This window comes from Somniosus microcephalus, chromosome 3 (genome assembly GCF_052327205.1).
Source record: "Somniosus microcephalus isolate GS21.2 chromosome 3, FLI_Smic_1.0, whole genome shotgun sequence".
In the NCBI taxonomy this organism is placed as follows: domain Eukaryota; kingdom Metazoa; phylum Chordata; class Chondrichthyes; order Squaliformes; family Somniosidae; genus Somniosus; species Somniosus microcephalus.
Genome location: NC_140989.1, coordinates 43,492,912 through 43,513,588, shown reverse-complemented (window position 1 = coordinate 43,513,588; position 20,677 = coordinate 43,492,912). Strand labels below are relative to the sequence as shown.

Sequence of the window (20,677 nt, the reverse complement as noted above, 5' to 3'; positions counted from 1 at the left end):
TGGGCTAAGGATACAAAATTAAAGGAAGAAAAGCTTATCATTTTAGGGGCTCTCGCATTTTATGAGTTGAGTAGATGTACTCGAATTTGGACCAAAAACGGGTGCCAAAATTGTACCCGAGTACCAGTAATTTAAGAAAAGAAATGCGGGAATCTCAGTTTGTGTGAAAGTGTGTGTTAAAAGTGTGGAAGTTTTCTCTCTTTGAAAGTGCCTGTTCCTCTTTCGGTGTTTGAAAGTGCCTGTTGTGTTTGTTTTAGCTCCACCCAATCTTTTGTACAGAGCGCTAAAAGCTGTTTAACCCTTTGAAGACTTGTCTTGAATGATGGATAAGCGTGTGTTGTTTTAAGTTGTTAATTGTTTTACAAAAGATAAGCATCAGCCTTGAAGTTACAGTTGCCAAGGTGCCTGGAAGAAAATGAATTTGAATGTTTACAAGGCATGAGTGATTGTTTCGTTGTTAATGTGGCTTCTTTCTTTTCCAAGTGACACTGGTTAGTTTACAAAAAAATTGATCTGGATTAAATTGGAGTTATGAGGTTAATTAACCTATTAAAAGCAGACTTTCATTGTGGCCATGGTGAAATTCTGGTTGGTGTAAATTTGTGTAGACCGCATTGAATAAGATAACTCCACTCCGTGAGAACATCCGATAGTGGCAGGTCCCTCTACAATATTTAATTGACTACGGTACTGTGAGCCGTACAGAATGCGGGACTAAAAGTAAACCCTAGAAAGGTACAGGTAGGGAAGGACGAAGTAATCTACCTAGGATACATAATAACACAAGGGAAGAGACAAATGCCCAAAGACAGAAAGGTGGGTTAATAAAGAACAGTACCTTGAGAGCCAGGTGATAAATAATCAGAATCAGTATGACGTGTGGTCATTGAAGGAAGCAGATCAGAGACTTAGGGCTGCTCGATCGGGAGTTTGTGATTCTGTATAATATGGGGGATTTAAGGAAAATGTCCAGTAATATGAATAAGTTGGAGCTGGGAGGGGATCCTTTTAAAAGCTATAGCAGACGTAGAGCAGGCTGCAAATGAAACTCCGGCAGCATATGCCAACAGACTGTGGCCCACATGGGAGGGGCACTAGGACCGAGAGGACAGCTAGCAGGATCAGCACACAACCACTGGCTGCGTGCTTTGATTTCTCACAGTCTCCCGTACTTACAAGCAGCTGATATACCTATCAATTCGTCCAATAAAAAGCGACGAGTTAGGAACGTAACTAAAGGTTTTTATTGACTAAATAACAGAGCCCACCCTCGTGGGTGATCGGGTCCAACAAGGAGGAATCAGGTACAGCGACAAGAGGCGACCTCGTATCGTGATACAACAGTGATAACGGTGATAACAATACAACAGTGATAACTATAGTGTAACGATAAAAGTGGTTTACCACAGCAGCTATGTCAGATTTTGATCCGGAGATGGGGTAAATACAAAGGCTAAAGTTGTGAGGAAAATGACCCTGCACTTTGAGGCGTGCCAGACAGATAAAAGGAATATCGGGGTAATTAATAAGCCAAAAGGCAAGGTTTGTGAAATGAAAGCGGGAAGCCCTCAGAGATGGCAGCAGGAAGGGACCACGCCAGAGAGAGGAGGGGGTCAGGCAGGTACTAGGGCTATTTAATTATTGCCAGAACTTTATCCCAGAATATGCAGAAATGGCCCAGCCTATACAGGATTTGATCAAAGGGGGGAAACCATCCCAGGAGCCGGTGGACTGGGGCCCCGACCATGAAACAGCTTTTGTAAAGTTAAACAAGCCCTCGTAAGTGCTCCTGCCCTGGGATTTGTAATGTATGTACCTTTAAGGGAGAGAACTACTTTTTACAGCTCCTGTATACTGTAGTACCGGCAGTGACCACACCTGTATATAAACCCTGAGTGGTGATCTGTTGTTAGTTCTAGAGTAACCCTCATTCAGTAAACACCTGTTGAATCGTTCCCTGCAGTCTGTTGTCTGATTATTGAAGGACACAACATTAAGATGCACGGATCTAACAGGATTATCAGACCAGAATAGGCCATTCCACATCTATAACTACCACAGTAAGGATCATTACAATGCGGTAGTAACCCAGGTGCATGGGGATAGACAAAGGCCGGTAGCGTACTACACCACTAAGCAGCAGCCTGTAGCTGCAGGATTGTCCAGATGCGTTGCTGCCCTCGACTGCGCTGTGTGGGCCATCAGAGTTAGTGAACCAATAGTGATGTCAGGACAAATTATCCTACATATCCAGCATACCCTAGTAGAGTTGCTTAACACAGGGAGGCTAAGAACTGTATCAGATGCGCGTAGAGCCACATGGGAGACAATGCTCATACCCCCCCCCCCAATGGCACAGTAACAATAGTTAAAGACAACAGTAACAATCCCGCAGGGTGGATTATAACGGAAGGAGAGGAACATCAGTGTAACCCAACAGGAAGTGAAGGGAAACTAGTCATGTTAGTGAAGCCCTGCTCGAGGAAGCGGAAATGGATCTATATGTAGATGGGTCCCGGCGATATATAGATGGGACACCATGAACAGGATGGGCAGTGGTAGATGGCAATGGACAGGTCGGCTAGAAGGAAGCCGATCGGCTCAGGTAGGCATCAGGTAATAATGGTAAGTGACACGTGCGCATGCGTAGATATAAGGGGCACCGGCAAATGGAAACACTGGACCCAGTTGAAAAGGCATGGACCCTAATTAACTGGTGACGACCGGGAAATATGTTTTACAGGATCTTATCCCTTATAGGGGGAGCCGTGGGAGAAGCTGTGCAGGCCGGCCAAAAGGACCAACAAGGCCAGTACAGGAAACTTTCTGGTATCCGGCATGGACGGGACCGATGTGTTGCTGGTTCATCAACAATTCAGAGCTCCGTATAAAGCAACAAACCCTGTTGCTTCAGCTTCAAAACAATCGGCACAAGTTGCAAGCGTCTCTGTAGCTTAGCAAGAGCTTCTGCTACACCCTTGCACAGCAACAAATCAATTAAAAATAGTAACTAAAAGTAAAAAAAGTTACCTGAACCGACTCCTGAATTTTGCCGGTGGATAGAGCGTTCCGGTTATGTAGGGGCCGGTTAATCGAAAGTTTCCTGTATTACAGAAACTCGAGCGACGTTAGTTGTAATCAGGAGCAAAAGGGGGATTGGTAATAAAGAAAACCAAGGATAAAATACACTTTGGGGTACGCCAACGAATAATTACGGTGTTCCTAAACCTAACGGATATAACCATTCCCAGCTTTTGTGGAAAGGAAGCCGTAAACCTTTACAATAACTTGACCCTACGAGCTCTTGAAGGCCCTGAATCAAGAACCATGACATTTAATGTGAAAAGGAGGACAGGTAGAAAAGGGGACCGGGAGAAAGGAGGGATACTAGAAACGGCAGGCGTGGGATACGCGGCAGGGGTTGCGACGGTGAGCACTATAGGCCTGCATACCATAGACGATCGGGTTGATGCCCTAATCCGAATCTTACAAGAATTGTTGGGTAAGGAAGGGGATAATCAAAGACTGCAGGCACAGCTAGGTGATGGTACGGAGGGAGAATTGCTACAAGTGGCCCACCCATTGCGGGACCACGCCAGAACTATAAATTTGATAAACAAAGCAGGGGACGACGTGAGCCGGCAACTACAGTCGGAAACAGTTTGTGCAGGGTACGGAGCATGGATACTTAGTGAAGTACAACGTAACCTAGAGCAACTCCAAAATGGAGAAGTGCTGGATTGGATACCGAATGATGTATTTAACAATTGGACCTTAGATAAAAACATGACTCATACGTGTGAGGTACGGAGGAATAGTCATGCTTGGATACCAAAAGCTAGATGCATAACCGGACATTTAACTATAATAGGATTTGTACTATCAATACTGCAGTCTGATGTAACAAAAGGAGATCCCTTATACCAAACAAACAATATAGGGGAGATAAGGAACCAAACTCGCTTACGCTACCCTGACTTGTCCAGACATGTGATTAAAGAGAACAACAGTACCAGGGGTATTAACATAGATGATTGTTATAGAAATAACCAAGTTGTTTTATGTCGAGAACCACCGAGAATGACCAAGGATGACTGTGGTTATGGCCGAATGGAAGGGTGCACATTGAGTATTACGCCAATGACACGGGATTCCGAAACAACCGCCGCCCCGCGGGGGAATGGAAAATGGTGTGTGAGCACCGCCGCCCCACGGGGGAATGGAGAATGGTGTGTGAGCACCAAGGCACTGCCCCACGGGGGACTGGAGAATGGTGTGCGAGCACCGCCGCCCCACGGGGGAATGGAGAATGGTGTGTGAGCACCGCCGCCCCGCGGGGAAATGGAGAATGGTGTGTGAGCACCGCCGCCCGCAGGGGAATGGAGAATGGTGTGTGAGCACCGCCGCCCGCGGGGGAATGGAGAATGGTGTCTGAGCACCGCCGCCCCGCGGGGGAATGGAGAATGGTGTGTGAGCACCCGCCGCCCCGCGGGGGAATGGAGAATGGTGTGTGAGCACCAAGGCACTGCCCCGCGGAGAATGGAGAATGGTGTGTGAGCACCGCCGCCCCGCGGGGGAATGGAGAACGGTGTGTGAGCACCAAGGCACTGCCCCACGGGGAATGGAGAATGGTGTGTGAGCACCGCCGCCCCGCGGGGGAATGGAGAATGGTGTGTGAGCACCAAGGCACTGCCCCACGGGGAATGGAGAATGGCGTGTGAGCGCCGCCGCCCCGCGGGGGAATGGAGAATGGTGTGTGAGCACCAAGGCACCGCCCCACGGGGGACTGGAGAATGGTGTGCGAGCACCGCCGCCCCACGGGGGAATGGAGAATGGTGTGTGAGCACCGCCGCCCCGCGGGGGAATGGAGAATGGTGTGTGAGCACCGCCGCCCGCGGGGGAATGGAGAATGGTGTGTGAGCACCGCCGCCCCGCGGGGAATGGAGAATGGTGTGTGAGCACCGCCGCCCCGCGGAGGAATGGAGAATGGTGTGTGAGCACCAAGGCACCGTCGCCCCACGGGGGAATGGAGAATGGTGTGTGAGCACCGCCGCCCGCGGGGGAATGGAGAATGGTGTGTGAGCACCGCCGCCCCGCAGGGGAATGGAGAATGGTGTGTGAGCATCAAGGCACCGCCCTATGGGGAATGGAGAATGGTGTGTGAGCACCAAGGCACCGCCGCCCCACGGGGGAATGGAGAATGGTGTGTGAGCACCGCCGCCCCACGGGGGAATGGAGAATGGTGTGTGAGCACCGCCGCCCCGTGGGGGAATGGAGAATGGTGTGTGAGCACCAAGGCACCGCAGCCCAGCGGGGGAATGGAGAATGGTGTGTGAGCACCAAGGCACCGCCCTATGGGGAATGGAGAATGGTGTGTGAGCACCGCCGCCCCGCGGGGGAATGGAGAATGGTGTGTGAGCACCGCCGCCCCACGGGGGAATGGAGAATGGTGTGTGAGCACCGCCGCCCCGTGGGGGAATGGAGAATGGTGTGTGAGCACCAAGGCACCGCCGCCCCGCGGGGGAATGGAGAATGGTGTGTGAGCACCAAGGCACCGCCCTATGGGGAATGGAGAATGGTGTGTGAGCACCGCCGCCCCGCGGGGGAATGGAGAATGGTGTGTGAGCACCAAGGCACCACCCCGCGGGGGACTGGAGAATGGTGTGTGAGCACCAAGGCACCGCCGCCTCGCGGGGGACTGGAGAATGGTGTGTGAGCACCAAGGCACCGCCCCGTGAGGGAATGGAGAATGGTGTGTGAGCACCGCCGCCCCGCGGGGGAATGGAGAATGGTGTGTGAGCACCGCCGCCCCGCGGGGGAATGGAGAATGGTGTGTGAGCACCAAGGCACCGCCCCGCAGGGGAATGGAGAATGGTGTGTGAGCACCAAGGCACCGCCGCCCCGCAGGGGAATGGAGAATGGTGTGTGAGCACCAAGGCACCGCCGCCCCGCAGGGGAATGGAGAATGGTGTGTGAGCACCAAGGCACTGCGGGGAATGGAGAATGGTGTGTGAGCACCAAGGCACCGCCCCGCGGGGAATGGAGAATGGTGTGTGAGCACCGCCGCCCCGCGGGGGAATGGAGAATGGTGTGTGAGCACCCGCCGCCCCGCGGGGGAATGGAGAATGGTGTGTGAGCACCAAGGCACTGCCCCGCGGGGAATGGAGAATGGTGTGTGAGCACCGCCGCCCACGGGGGAATGGAGAATGGTGTGTGAGCACCGCCGCCCGCGGGGGAATGGAGAATGGTGTGTGAGCACCGCCGCCCCGCGGAGGAATGGAGAATGGTGTGTGAGCACCAAGGCACCGCCGCCCCACGGGGGAATGGAGAATGGTGTGTGAGCACCGCCGCCCGCGGGGGAATGGAGAATGGTGTGTGAGCAGCAAGGCACCACCCCGCGGGGGACTGGAGAATGGTGTGTGAGCACCGCCGCCCCGCGGGGGAATGGAGAATGGTGTGTGAGCACCAAGGCACCGCCGCCCCGCGGGGGAATGGAGAATGGTGTGTGAGCACCAAGGCACCGCCGCCCCGCGGGGGAATGGAGAATGGTGTGTGAGCACCAAGGCACTGCCCCGTGAGGGAATGGAGAATGGTGTGTGAGCACCGCCGCCCCGCGGGGGAATGGAGAATGGTGTGTGAGCACCAAGGCACCGCCGCCTCGCGGGGGACTGGAGAATGGTGTGTGAGCACCAAGGCACCGCCCCGTGAGGGAATGGAGAATGGTGTGTGAGCACTGCCGCCCCGCGGGGGAATGGAGAATGGTGTGCGAGCACCGCCGCCCTGCGGGGGAATGGAGAATGGTGTGTGAGCACCAAGGCACCGTCCCGCAGGGGAATGGAGAATGGTGTGTGAGCACCAAGGCACCGCCGCCCCGCAGGGGAATGGAGAATGGTGTGTGAGCACCAAGGCACCGCCCTGCAGGGGAATGGAGAATGGTGTGTGAGCACCGCCGCCCCGCGGGGGAATGGAGAATGGTGTGTGAGCACCAAGGCACCGCGGGGAATGGAGAATGCTGTGTGAGCACCAAGGCACCGCCCCGCGGGGAATGGAGAATGGTGTGTGAGCACCGCCGCCCCGCGGGGGAATGGAGAATGGTGTGTGAGCACCGCCGCCCCGCGGGGGAATGGAGAATGGTGTGTGAGCACCAAGGCACTGCCCCGCGGGGAATGGAGAATGGTGTGTGAGCACCGCCGCCCCGCGGGGGAATGGAGAACGGTGTGTGAGCACCAAGGCACTGCCCCACGGGGAATGGAGAATGGTGTGTGAGCACCGCCGCCCCGCAGGGGGAATGGAGAATGGTGTGTGAGCACCAAGGCACCGCCGCCCCACGGGGGAATGGAGAATGGTGTGTGAGCACCGCCGCCCCACGGGGGAATGGAGAATGGTGTGTGAGCACCGCCGCCCCACGGGGGAATGGAGAATGGTGTGTGAGCACCGCCGCCCCGTGGGGGAATGGAGAATGGTGTGTGAGCACCAAGGCACCGCCGCCCCGCGGGGGAATGGAGAATGGTGTGTGAGCACCAAGGCACCGCCCTATGGGGAATGGAGAATGGTGTGTGAGCACCGCCGCCCCGCGGGGGAATGGAGAATGGTGTGTGAGCACCAAGGCACCACCCCGCGGGGGACTGGAGAATGGTGTGTGAGCACCAAGGCACCGCCCCGTGAGGGAATGGAGAATGGTGTGTGAGCACCGCCGCCCCGCGGGGGAATGGAGAATGGTGTGTGAGCACCAAGGCACCGCCGCCTCGCGGGGGACTGGAGAATGGTGTGTGAGCACCAAGGCACCACCCCGTGAGGGAATGGAGAATGGTGTGTGAGCACCGCCGCCCCGCGGGGGAATGGAGAATGGTGTGTGAGCACCGCCGCCCCGCGGGGGAATGGAGAATGGTGTGTGAGCACCAAGGCACCGCCCCGCAGGGGAATGGAGAATGGTGTGTGAGCACCGCCGCCCCGCGGGGGAATGGAGAATGGTGTGTGAGCACCAAGGCACCGCCGCCCCGCAGGGGAATGGAGAATGGTGTGTGAGCACCGAGGCACTGCGGGGAATGGAGAATGGTGTGTGAGCACCAAGGCACTGCGGGGAATGGAGAATGGTGTGTGAGCACCAAGGCACCGCCCCGCGGGGAATGGAGAATGGTGTGTGAGCACCGCCGCCCCGCGGGGGAATGGAGAATGGTGTGTGAGCACCGCCGCCCCGCGGGGGAATGCAGAATGGTGTGTGAGCACCCGCCGCCCCGCGGGGGAATGGAGAATGGTGTGTGAGCACCAAGGCACTGCCCCGCGGGGAATGGAGAATGGTGTGTGAGCACCGCCGCCCCGCGGGGGAATGGAGAACGGTGTGTGAGCACCGCCGCCCCGCGGGGGAATGGGGAACGGTGTGTGAGCACCAAGGCACTGCCCCACGGGGAATGGAGAATGGTGTGTGAGCACCGCCGCCCCGCGGGGGAATGGAGAATGGTGTGTGAGCACCAAGGCACTGCCCCACGGGGAATGGAGAATGGTGTGTGAGCACCGCCGCCCCGCGGGGGAATGGAGAATGGTGTGTGAGCACCAAGGCACCGCCCCACGGGGGACTGGAGAATGGTGTGCGAGCACCGCCGCCCCACGGGGGAATGGAGAATGGTGTGTGAGCACCGCCGCCCCGCGGGGGAATGGAGAATGGTGTGTGAGCACCGCCGCCCACGGGGGAATGGAGAATGGTGTGTGAGCACCGCCGCCCCGCGGGGGAATGGAGAATGGTGTGTGAGCACCGCCGCCCACGGGGGAATGGAGAATGGTGTGTGAGCACCGCCGCCCGCGGGGGAATGGAGAATGGTGTGTGAGCACCGCCGCCCCGCGGAGGAATGGAGAATGGTGTGTGAGCACCAAGGCACCGCCGCCCCACGGGGGAATGGAGAATGGTGTGTGAGCACCGCCGCCCGCGGGGGAATGGAGAATGGTGTGTGAGCAGCAAGGCACCACCCCGCGGGGGACTGGAGAATGGTGTGTGAGCACCGCCGCCCGCGGGGGAATGGAGAATGGTGTGTGAGCACCAAGGCACCGCCGCCCCGCGGGGGAATGGAGAATGGTGTGTGAGCACCAAGGCACTGCCGCCCCGCGGGGGAATGGAGAATGGTGTGTGAGCACCAAGGCACCGCCGCCCCGCGGGGGAATGGAGAATGGTGTGTGAGCACCAAGGCACTGCCCCGTGAGGGAATGGAGAATGGTGTGTGAGCACCGCCGCCCCGCGGGGGAATGGAGAATGGTGTGTGAGCACCAAGGCACCGCCCCGTGAGGGAATGGAGAATGGTGTGTGAGCACTGCCGCCCCGCGGGGGAATGGAGAATGGTGTGCGAGCACCGCCGCCCTGCGGGGGAATGGAGAATGGTGTGTGAGCACCAAGGCACCGCCCCGCAGGGGAATGGAGAATGGTGTGTGAGCACCAAGGCACCGCCGCCCCGCAGGGGAATGGAGAATGGTGTGTGAGCACCAAGGCACCGCCCTGCAGGGGAATGGAGAATGGTGTGTGAGCACCGCCGCCCCGCGGGGGAATGGAGAATGGTGTGTGAGCACCAAGGCACCGCGGGGAATGGAGAATGCTGTGTGAGCACCAAGGCACCGCCCCGCGGGGAATGGAGAATGGTGTGTGAGCACCAAGGCACCGCCCCGCGGGGAATGGAGAATGGTGTGTGAGCACCGCCGCCCCGCGGGGGAATGGAGAATGGTGTGTGAGCACCGCCGCCCCGCGGGGGAATGGAGAATGGTGTGTGAGCACCAAGGCACTGCCCCGCGGGGAATGGAGAATGGTGTGTGAGCACCGCCGCCCCGCGGGGGAATGGAGAACGGTGTGTGAGCACCAAGGCACTGCCCCACGGGGAATGGAGAATGGTGTGTGAGCACCGCCGCCCCGCGGGGGAATGGAGAACGGTGTGTGAGCACCAAGGCACTGCCCCACGGGGAATGGAGAATGGTGTGTGAGCACCGCCGCCCCGCGGGGGAATGGAGAATGGTGTGTGAGCACCAAGGCACCGCCCTGCAGGGGAATGGAGAATGGTGTGTGAGCACCAAAGCACCGCCCCGCGGGGGAATGGAGAATGGTGTGTGAGCACCGCCGCCCCGCGGGGGAATGGAGAATGGTGTGTGAGCACTGCTGCCCCGCGGAGGAATGGAGAATGGTGTGTGAGCACTGCTGCCCCGCGGAGGAATGGAGAATGGTGTGTGAGCACCGCCGCCCCGCGGGGGAATGGAGAATGATGTGTGAGCACCGCCGCCCCGCGGGGGAATGGAGAATGATGTGTGAGCACCGCCGCCCCGCGGGGAATGGAGAATGGTGTGTGAGCACCAAGGCACCGCGGGGGAATGGAGAATAGTGTGTGAGCACCAAGGCACCGTGGGGGAATGGAGAATGGTGTGTGAGCACCCGCCGCCCCGCGGGGAATGGAGAATGGTGTGTGAGCACCGCCGCCCCGCGGGGAATGGAGAATGGTGTGTGAGCACCAAGGCACCGCCCCGCGGGGAATGGAGAATGGTGTGTGAGCACCAAGGCACCGCCGCCCCGCGGGGAATGGCGAATGGTGTGTGAGCACCGCCGCGCCGCGGGGGAATGGAGAATGGTGTGTGAGCACCGCCGCCCCGCGGGGAATGGAGAATGGTGTGTGAGCACCAAGGCACCGCGGGGGAATGGAGAATGGTGTGTGAGCACCGCCACCCCGCGGGGGAATGGAGAATGGTGTGTGAGCACCAAGGCACCGCCCCGTGGGGGAATGGAGAATGGTGTGTGAGCACCGCCGCCCCGCGGGGGAATGGAGAATGGTGTGCGAGCACCAAGGCACCGCCCTGCAGGGGAATGGAGAATGGTGTGTGAGCACCGCCGCCCCGCAGGGGAATGGAGAATGGTGTGTGAGCACCAAGGCACTGCGGGGAATGGAGAATGGTGTGTGAGCACCAAGGCACCGCCCTGCAGGGGAATGGAGAATGGTGTGTGAGCACCGCTGCCCCGCGGGGGAATGGAGAATGGTGTGTGAGCACCAAGGCACCGCGGGGAATGGAGAATGGTGTGTGAGCACCAAGGCACCGCCCCGCGGGGAATGGAGAATGGTGTGTGAGCACCGCCGCCCCGCGGGGGAATGGAGAATGGTGTGTGAGCACCGCCGCCCCGCGGGGGAATGGAGAATGGTGTGTGAGCACCCGCCGCCCCGCGGGGGAATGGAGAACGGTGTGTGAGCACCAAGGCACTGCCCCACGGGGAATGGAGAATGGTGTGTGAGCACCAAGGCACCGCGGGGGAATGGAGAATGGTGTGTGAGCACCAAGGCACCGCCCCGCGGGGGAATGGAGAATGGTGTGTGAGCACTGCTGCCCCGCGGAGGAATGCAGAATGGTGTGTGAGCACCGCCGCCCCGCGGGGAATGGAGAATGGCGTGTGAGCACCAAGGCACCGCCCCGCGAGGAATGGAGAACGGTGTGTGAGCACCGCTGCCCCGCGGGGGAATGGAGAATGGTGTGTGAGCACCAAGGCACCGCGGGGGAATGGAGAATGGTGTGTGAGCACCAAGGCACCGTGGGGGAATGGAGAATGGTGTGTGAGCACCCGCCGCCCCGCGGGGAATGGAGAATGGTGTGTGAGCACCGCCGCCCCGCGGGGAATGGAGAATGGTGTGTGAGCACCAAGGCACCGCCCCGCGGGGAATGGAGAATGGTGTGTGAGCACCAAGGCACTGCCCTGCAGGGGAATGGAGAATGGTGTGTGAGCACCAAGGCACCGCCGCCCCGCGGGGAATGGCGAATGGTGTGTGAGCACCGCCGCCCCGCGGGGGAATGGAGAATGGTGTGTGAGCACCGCCGCCCCGCGGGGGAATGGAGAATGGTGTGTGAGCACCGCCGCCCCGCGGGGAATGGAGAATGGTGTGTGAGCACCAAGGCACCGCGGGGGAATGGAGAATGGTGTGTGAGCACCCGCCGCCCCGCGGGGAATGGAGAATGGTGTGTGAGCACCGCCGCCCCGCGGTGAATGGAGAATGGTGTGTGAGCACCGCCGCCCCGCGGGGAATGGAGAATGGTGTGTGAGCACCAAGGCACCGCCCCGCGGGGGAATGGAGAATGGTGTGTGAGCACCGCCGCCCCGCGGGGAATGGAGAATGGTATGTGAGCACCAAGGCACAGCCCCGCGGGGGAATGGAGAATGGTGTGAGCACCAAGGCACCGCGGGGGAATGGAGAATGGTGTGAGCACCAAGGCACCGCCCCGCGGGGGAATGGAGAATGGTGTGAGCACCAAGGCACCGCGGGGGAATGGAGAATGGTGTGTGAGCACCCGCCGCCCCGCGGGGAATGGAGAATGGTGTGTGAGCACCAAGGCACCGCCCCGCGGGGGAATGGAGAATGGTGTGTGAGCACCCGCCGCCCCGCGGGGAATGGAGAATGGTGTGTGAGCACCAAGGCACCTAACATGACAGTTATGAATAAGGGAGGAACCACCTCCTGTGCCATCACGGATACTGACTTCTGCTTTACCCTACAAGAAGAGACGCATATAAATGGGTATATCATCCTATCATATATCCTGAACTAAAAGAAGAAACTATTAGTGGGACAGTGACGGACACTATCTGAGAAGGGTATACAAAGGCAATAAGGCCACAAGGAAAACCGATACCCGAACTGAATGAAGAACAGACCCAACTGGAGCATGACATTCAGAAGCAGAGACAAAAGTATGTTATTTTGATGGAAGAAATAGATAAGCTACAAAAGGACACTGAAGAAATGTTGGCTAGTCGGCCTTGGTATACTAAATTTCGGAATGCTAGACTCAATGTGCAAATACACCCCTGGATAAGGATAATATCACATGTATTGGTTGTCGTACAAGGCATTGTATTGGTGATCTTGTTGTTGTTATCCTGTCAAAAATGTAGCAGGAATAAGAGACAAGCCATAGCGAGAGCAATAAGTAAAAACTGGATAAGGCAAATTTTAAAAGTCCGGCAGAAAGGACTTATCTTATATAACCTCGATGGGAAAGTCAAGAGGCTGATCCTGCAGTTTGGGAAGTAGCTACCCAAACAGAGGGACAAACCTGGGGTTCACCCACGAGAAAGTAATAGGGAAATGGCCTGGCCTGGGCATATCGCCAAGGGCCATAAGGGGGGATTGTAAGGAGACAAAAATAACTTCTTAGAATTAAAATTAGTGGAAAATAAGTTTGTCTCCTATCCTTGCTTAGGAATGTAGGACCCAGATAAGACAGGAACTGTAAAACTAATAAGCTGGTCCTTTGTCCTTGCTTAAGATAAGGCAGGACATACAGATTCTCAAAGCATGATGTAAGCACCTCCTGGCCAGAGCAGGAACAGATAAATTAGCCCGCGAATACTGTAAAGATGGGTTTCTCTGAACCATTCAGCAACCTCCCTGATAAGGGGCATTGAATGGACACAGTCCTTCGCCTATTCTGTAGACCAATCAATGATCGTAAAAGGGGGGGTGCACGAGGGGTGCACGCCTCAAGTTAGGGTATAATTGCTGTACGTATTTGATGCTCGGTGGAAGAATCCTTTCTCTGGGATGAGACTGAGATTTTCCCCATGCATATGCTTGAATAAAGATCATGAAACTTATCCAAGGTGTCCGTCTGGTGAATTCGTGGTTGCTATAGGGCAAGTGTCGACCCCTTATCTCAGGAGTCCACTTGAGAGGAGGGAAGGCTTCTCTTTTACCCCAACAACTTCATCCAGGATCCCTCCAGCAACGCCACCAGGACGGCGTTGCACAGAAGGTGAATGCTGTGCCACCAATCTCCATGTCCCCCAGACCAATTTCACTCGGTTAGTGTTGCGGCCATTAACTGCAGTTGCCGGTGACTTTGCTGATGACTATGAATTTTTTCCCTTGGGGCTATTTCCACTAGAGCAGTGAAGACTCAAAGATGACTTAATCGAAGCTTTTAAAATTTATGAAAGATTTTAATAGAGTGAATCAGGAAAGACAATTCTTCTGGTTGGAGAGCCAAGGGGCCATCCATCCTTGCCTCATTTACAAATCCTTCCATAGCCTTGCCCCTCTCTACCTCTGTAAATTCCTCCAGCCCTGCCTGCCAGCCCATGCTATCTACTCATCCAACTCTGGTCTCCTTTGCATTGCCGTCCATCCTCTGTTCCCGTTTGGATTGCTGAGCCTTTTGCCATTCCAGCCCTACCTTCTGGTACTCTATTCCTAAATCTCATCACTTTTCTACCTCTTTCCTCTTCTTGGTCTGAAACTTCAACATTTATTTGCTTGGCCATGCCTCAGATACCTACCCTAACACTTCTATCACTGCTTGGCATAGGATTGTACCTCTGCAAAGTGCCTTGGGACATTTCCTGTATAAATGCAAGTTGCTGTAAATATATAGATAGAATGGAAATGCTAAAATTGTAGGCATGATACATTTCAAAATGTTGTGATGTGCGGAATCTTTAAATTGATCTTTCCCCTTCCAACTGCAAATTGCGACAGTGTTCCCATGGGTTTTCCTGTATTTCTGTTGGGTAAGAGCTGGAAGGCGGAGTTAATTGCAGCTGAAGACTGATGCTCTATTCCTGTGGCATTAACAACAAATTTCAAGACGCTCTGGGGGGATAATCAAGCAAACTTCAACTATTGTCTCAGAAGAAAGTTAATTATTTTGAGTTAAGACGCTTGGTTAGTTATGGAATGGTACTATTTCTGATGGTAGTTACGATGATGGCTTTCGAAGACTGAGTAACAGAGAAATAACATGCAGGAATGGCTTCTTTTAAAAAGCTTGATTGTAATAACTCAGTGGTGTGCTGGTCTCTGTTTGAAGGCAATGATGTCAAGGAAATTAAGGTATAAGTCTCTCTCTCTCTCTTAGGCAGTCCCTCGGAACCGAGGATGACTTGCTTCCACATTAAAAATGAGTTCTCAGATGACTGATGAGTCCAATGCGGGACCTACAGTCTCTTTCACAGGTGGGGCAGACGGTGGTTGAAGGGACGGGTGGGTGGGGTGCTTGGGTTGACGTGCGCTCCTTACGCTATTTGCGCTTGGCTTCCACTTGCTCCCGGCGAAGAGACTCGAGGTGTTCGGTGCCTTCCCGGATGCTTCTCTGCCACTTTGTGCGGTCTTGGGCCAGGGATTCCCAGGTGTCGGTGGGGATGTTACACTTTTTCAAGAAGGCTTTGAGGGTGTCCTTGAAGCGGTTCCTCTGCCCACCTGGAGCTCTCTTGCCGTGCCGGAGCTCCGAGTAGAGCGCTTGTTTTGGGAGTCTCGTATCGGGCATGCGGACGATGTGACCCGTCCATCGGAGATGATCGAACGTGGTCAAAGCTTCGATGCTGGGGGTGTTGGCTTGAGCAAGAACACTGACGTTGATGCGCCTATCCTGCCAATGGATTGGCAGGAACTTGCGGAGGCAGCGTTGGTGGTACCTCTCCAGTGCTTTGAGGTGCCTGCGGTACATGGTCCATGTCTCTGTGATGAAACAGTTTCACTCTATTTCTGTCTCTCCCCACTCTGGACTCTTTCTCCAATTTCCTTTTCATGATTGTTTCCTTCTAACCTTCCCTGAAAATGATACCAAATATAGGCTCTAAAAATCAGTAGGACACAGTCCTGGTAGTTACATTGGGATTGCGCCACCCCACCCCCCCTCCTCCCAAGCCTTCCAGTGCCAACCCCACTAGAGTTTGTGAGGTCAATGGGAGGCTACCTCATTTACATGAGGCCAGGTGTCCACGCCACTATCGGCACATCTCAAGCACCCGCCGGCCCCATGATGCTGGAACCTCCAGCACCAGGCCGCCATGAGGGGTCCCTCCCCCGAGTCCCCATCGGGCCCCTGATTGATGCACAACTTGCAGCAGATCAACTGAAACAAGGTCAGCTACTTGGCCACAATGGCGGGTCAGAAAGGAAGCTGTGACTGAGGTGCATCAAGAGATTCTGCAGACACAGTCAGCCATCCACACACCACTACTCGTGAGACTGAAGGCAATGACGCTTTCAACATTTACACTACAGAGAGTCCTTGCCAGCATCCGCAGGGCACATCTCACCACTCTGGTAATGACAGAGCTGGAGCCGTGTTTTGCTACGCGCCCAACTACACTTGGCATAGACTTTGCAGCATCAGAGAATGATCATTCATTTTTTCAAATTGCTGCTTTCTTCAAGTGCAGGGTCTCATTGTCTGTGCATAGCAGTCATTTGTGTGTGAACATCAATTTGCAACAGTAGGCAGAGTTTCTTCTCACTCAACCATTGCCTCTTTAAGCAGATCCTTTCTGAGACATTATCGAGGGAGTGACATGGTCTGGAGACTCTGGTGGAAGGGTACCTCCGAGTTGTTGTTCTTCTCCTTTGTTGTAGCCTTATCCTGCATGCCTCTGTCATTTCTTCTTGCTCCTGTTCCACCTCCATTAAATGGACATATATTGGAATGCCCATAGTGAACCCCATGGTAAGGACTCCACGAAAGAACATTGAGAAGTAACCTCTTTATGTTTAATTTCAGTAATTGATTGTTGGTGCCATTATCAATAAAAAAGGAAGCAGTTGCCCTCTTTTAAAGGGGCACAACCAATAAAACTGTAACTTAAACAAAGTTTAAAGGAAACTTAACAAATTAAATCAAAATTCCGTTTTGGGGGGTGATGCAGCACTCCAGTCCCTCCGGTCAGTGCCCACTGGTCATGGAAGGCTTCAAGGTGGACACCGCGTGCTCCATCTCCAAGGACACCTGGCGCAAACATAGCCGCGGAAGAGAGGTAAGCAGTCGGGCTGAACAACCCCCTCGACTGCACGCGGCCTGGACCTGTTAATGGCCACCTTGGCCAGGCCCAGGAGCAGTCCTATGAGGTGGTCCTCCGACTTGCCTGCTCACCTCCTCACCGGGTGACCAAAGATCATGAGCGTGGGACTGAAGTGCAACCAGAAATTGAGGAGCAGCCCCTTCACATAGTGGAGGAGGGGCTGCAACCTCTCACACTCTATGTATACATGGAACATGGACTCCTTCAGGCCACAGAAAATGCAGGTGGTCTAGAAGTCTGTGAACCTACTCGAAACCTTATTGCACGGGACTGCCCCATGCAGCACTCTCCACGCCAAATCCCAATAGATAAAGGAAGGACTCCCATGTAGAGAGTCCTCCATTGGGGATCCCCTCCTCCTCCAGATGGCAAGGTGGTGTGCCAGGGCACGTCTGGACGGCAGACAAGGATGATAAAGTGAAGAGTGTGCAAGAGTAGCTTGTTCAGGAAACCCCTCTTTGCAGAATGGAAAGGCATGGAGGAGATTTCCCAGAGACAGCTCAAGGTGTGAGGTGCCGGCTCCCAAAGGAGATTTCAGGGCCTGGCACCGATGAGAAATTCCGTCCGAATTGGGGTCAGTTCGGACAGGATCGCCCCACACACTTAAGCCTCCTTGACACACCGAGTGGAGTCAGGGCCAAGTGCCATTTTTAGCGACGGGATGGCTTTGGCTGCAAGCCGGACGCCTTGCCAGGACATGTGCTGTTCCAGCTCTTCTGGTGACATCCAGACTGCTCCTCTGCCATCCAGTTATTCCCTGACTCTGGTCATCTTGCCAACCAGGGCCCTGCCCTCTGCCAGCCACCTGAACCCGTGGTCGTGGAGGTGCGGGTTCCTGAGCAATGGCTCCCAGAGGATAGCCGCCACTCCTGATGGGGGAGAACTCCGCCTGGAGGCGACCATGTTCCAGATCCTGATCAGTTCCTGGTAGAAGACAGGCAGCTCCTGCAAGGAGGCACGGTTACCCCCCAATTTTACAAACAGGAGCTGCGTGTCATAATTGAGGCTGTGCATCTGGCGGAAGAAATACGTCGCCAGCGCACACAATCTAGGAAGATCCGCGATGTACAGGTACCTCTGCAGGGTCCGAAGATGGAAAGTCGAAGCCTGGGTACGCACGCACACCGGTGCCTGACCGCCCTCCCTAAGCGGGAGACTCAGAACTGTGGCAGAGACCCAAAGCCTCCTTTTGTCCCAGAAGAAGTCAATGAGCTTCCTCTGAATCTTGGCGACAAACTCGGGGAGGGATCAAAGTGACCAACCGGTACCACAGTATAGCTCGACCCCTGTAGGACAGCACTCAGAGAAGTCCTGTCCTGCACCCTGGACTTTGACCTCCAGCGCTTCCCAGTTCGCTGGCCAGGTTTCCTCGGCAGGGCAAAGATAGATTCTCAGGTACAGGAGCTGCGTTGTACCCCAAGGAGTCGGCAGGGAGTTGACCCACCATTGACCCACCAGGACTCCAGAATATTTCTCTCAGTTGAACATAAGAACATAAGAAATAGGAGCAGGAGTAGGCCATTCGGCCCCTCGAGCCTGCCCCGCCATTCAATAAAATCATGGCTGATCTGATCTTGGCCTCAACGCCACTTCCCGCTCTCTCCCCATAACCCTTGACTCCCCTGTAGCTCAAATATCTGTCTATCTCCGCCTTGAATATATTCAATGATTCCGCCTCCACAGCTCTCTGGGGTAGAGAATTCCAAAGATTCACGACCCTCTGAGAGAAAAAATTCCTCCTCATCTCTGTTTCAAATGGGCGACCCCTTATTCTGAAACTATGCCCCCTAGTTCTAGATTCCCCCACGAGGGGAAACATCCTCCCTGTATCTACCCTGTCAAGCCCCCTCAGAATCTTAGATGTTTCAATAAGATCACCTCTCATTCTTCTAAACTCCAATGAGTATAGACTCAACCTTTCTTCATAAGGTATAGACTCAACCCCTTCATCTCAGGAATTAACCTAGTGAACCTTCTCTGAACTGCCTCCAATGCAAGTATATCCCTCCTTAAATAAGGAGACCAAAACTGCACGCAGTACTCCAGGTGTGGTCTCACTACAACCCTGTACAGTTGTAGCAGGGCTTCCCTACTTTTATACTCCATCCTCCTAACAATAAAGCCCAACATTCCATTTGCCTTCCTAATTACTTGCTGTACCTGCATGTTAACTTGTTGTGTTGCATGTACGAGGACCCCCAGATCCCTCTGTACCACAGCATTATGTAGTCTCTCTCCATTTAAATAATAATTTGCTTTTTTATTTTTCCTACCAAAGTGGATAACCTCACATTTTCCCACATTATACTCCATCTGCCAAATTTTTGCCCACTCACTTAACCGATCTATATCCCTTTGCAGACTCTGTGTCCTCCTCACAACTTGCTTTCCCACCTATCTTTGTATCATCAGCAAATTTGGCTACAGTACACACGGACCCTTCATCCAAGTCATTAATATAGATTGTAAATAGTTGAGGCCCCAGCACTGATCCCTGTGGCACCCCACTAGTTTCAGTTTGCCAACCGGAAAATGACCCATTTATCCCGACTCTTTGTTTTCTGTTAGTTAGCCAATCCTCTATCCATGCTAATATATTACCCCCAACCCCATGAGCTCTTATCTTGTGCAGTAACCTTTTATGTGGCACCTTATTGAATGCCTGCTGGAAATCCAAATACACTACATCTACTGGTTCCCCTTTATCCACCCTGCTCGTTATATCCTCAAAGAACTCTAGTAAATTTGTCAAACACGATTTCCCTTTCATAAAACCATGTTGACTTTGCTTGATTGTATTATGATTTTCTAAATGTCCTGCTATTACTTCCCTAATAATGGATTCTAGCATTTTCCCAATGACAGATGTTAGGCTAACTGGCCTATAATTTACTGCTTTTTGCCTCCCTCCTTTCTTGAATTGGGGCGTTACATATGCGGTTTTCCAATCTGCTGGGACCTCGCCAGAATTCAGGTAATTTTGGTTGATTACAACTAACACATCCACTATCTCTGCAGCCACTTCTTTTAAGACCCTAGGATGTAACTCATCATGTCCAGTGGACTTGTCAGCCTTTAGTCCCATAAGTTTGCCTAGTACGTACTTTTTCTCTAGTGATAGTCATTGTTTTAAGTTCCTCCCTCCCTATAGCCCCTTGATTATCAATTATTATTTGAATGCTTTTAGTGTCTTCTACCATGAAGACCAATACAAAATATTTGTTCAAAGTCTCTGCCATTTCCCTGTTTCCCATTATTAATTCCCCAGTCCCATCTAGTTTACTTTCAAAATCTATCTTCTCCCTCTTTATTATTTTTTATGATGTGGACTGAGGTGGACAAATGTGAGAAGTCACACAACACCAGGTTATAGTCCAACAGCTTTATATTCAAATAAAGCTGTTGGACTTTAACCTGATGTTCTATTATTTTTTAGTCATCCTTTGCTGGTTTCTAAAAATTTCCCAATCCTCTGGCCTACCACTAATCTTTGCAACATTATATGCCTTTTCTTTCAATTTGATACCATCCTTAACTTCCATAGTTCGCCACGGATGGTTCAACCTTCTCGTAGAGTCTTTCTTTCTCACTGGAATAAACCTTTGCTGAGAGTTATGAAATATCTCCTTAAATGTCTGCCACTGCTTATCTACCGTCTTACACTTTAATCTATTTTCCCAGTCCACTTTAGCCAACTCTGTCTTCATACCTTTGTCATGCCTTTATTTAAGTTTAGGACACTAGTTTCAGACCCAAGTTTCTCACCCTCAAACTGAATTTGAAATTCTATCATCCCCGCGGAGGACGCGGCCAAGTAGACAGTGAGAAGCAAAAGATTTCCTCGTCTGAACATGCTGAAAGGCAGCTTGCAGAATCCCATCA

The 20,677-nt window shown here is 53.9% G+C and overlaps 1 protein-coding gene across 1 annotated transcript; it reads left to right on the top strand.

Moving 5' to 3' along the window:
• Positions 1 to 3,307: 3,307 nt before the first annotated feature.
• Positions 3,308 to 17,726, top strand: LOC147121008 (uncharacterized). Its single transcript, XM_085977629.1, has 2 exons — positions 3,308 to 4,229; positions 17,579 to 17,726. The coding sequence occupies exons 1-2, from the start codon at positions 3,328 to 3,330 to the stop codon at positions 17,724 to 17,726; spliced, it is 1,050 nt and encodes a 349-aa protein (XP_085833755.1). The 5' UTR covers positions 3,308 to 3,327.
• Positions 17,727 to 20,677: the final 2,951 nt, after the last annotated feature.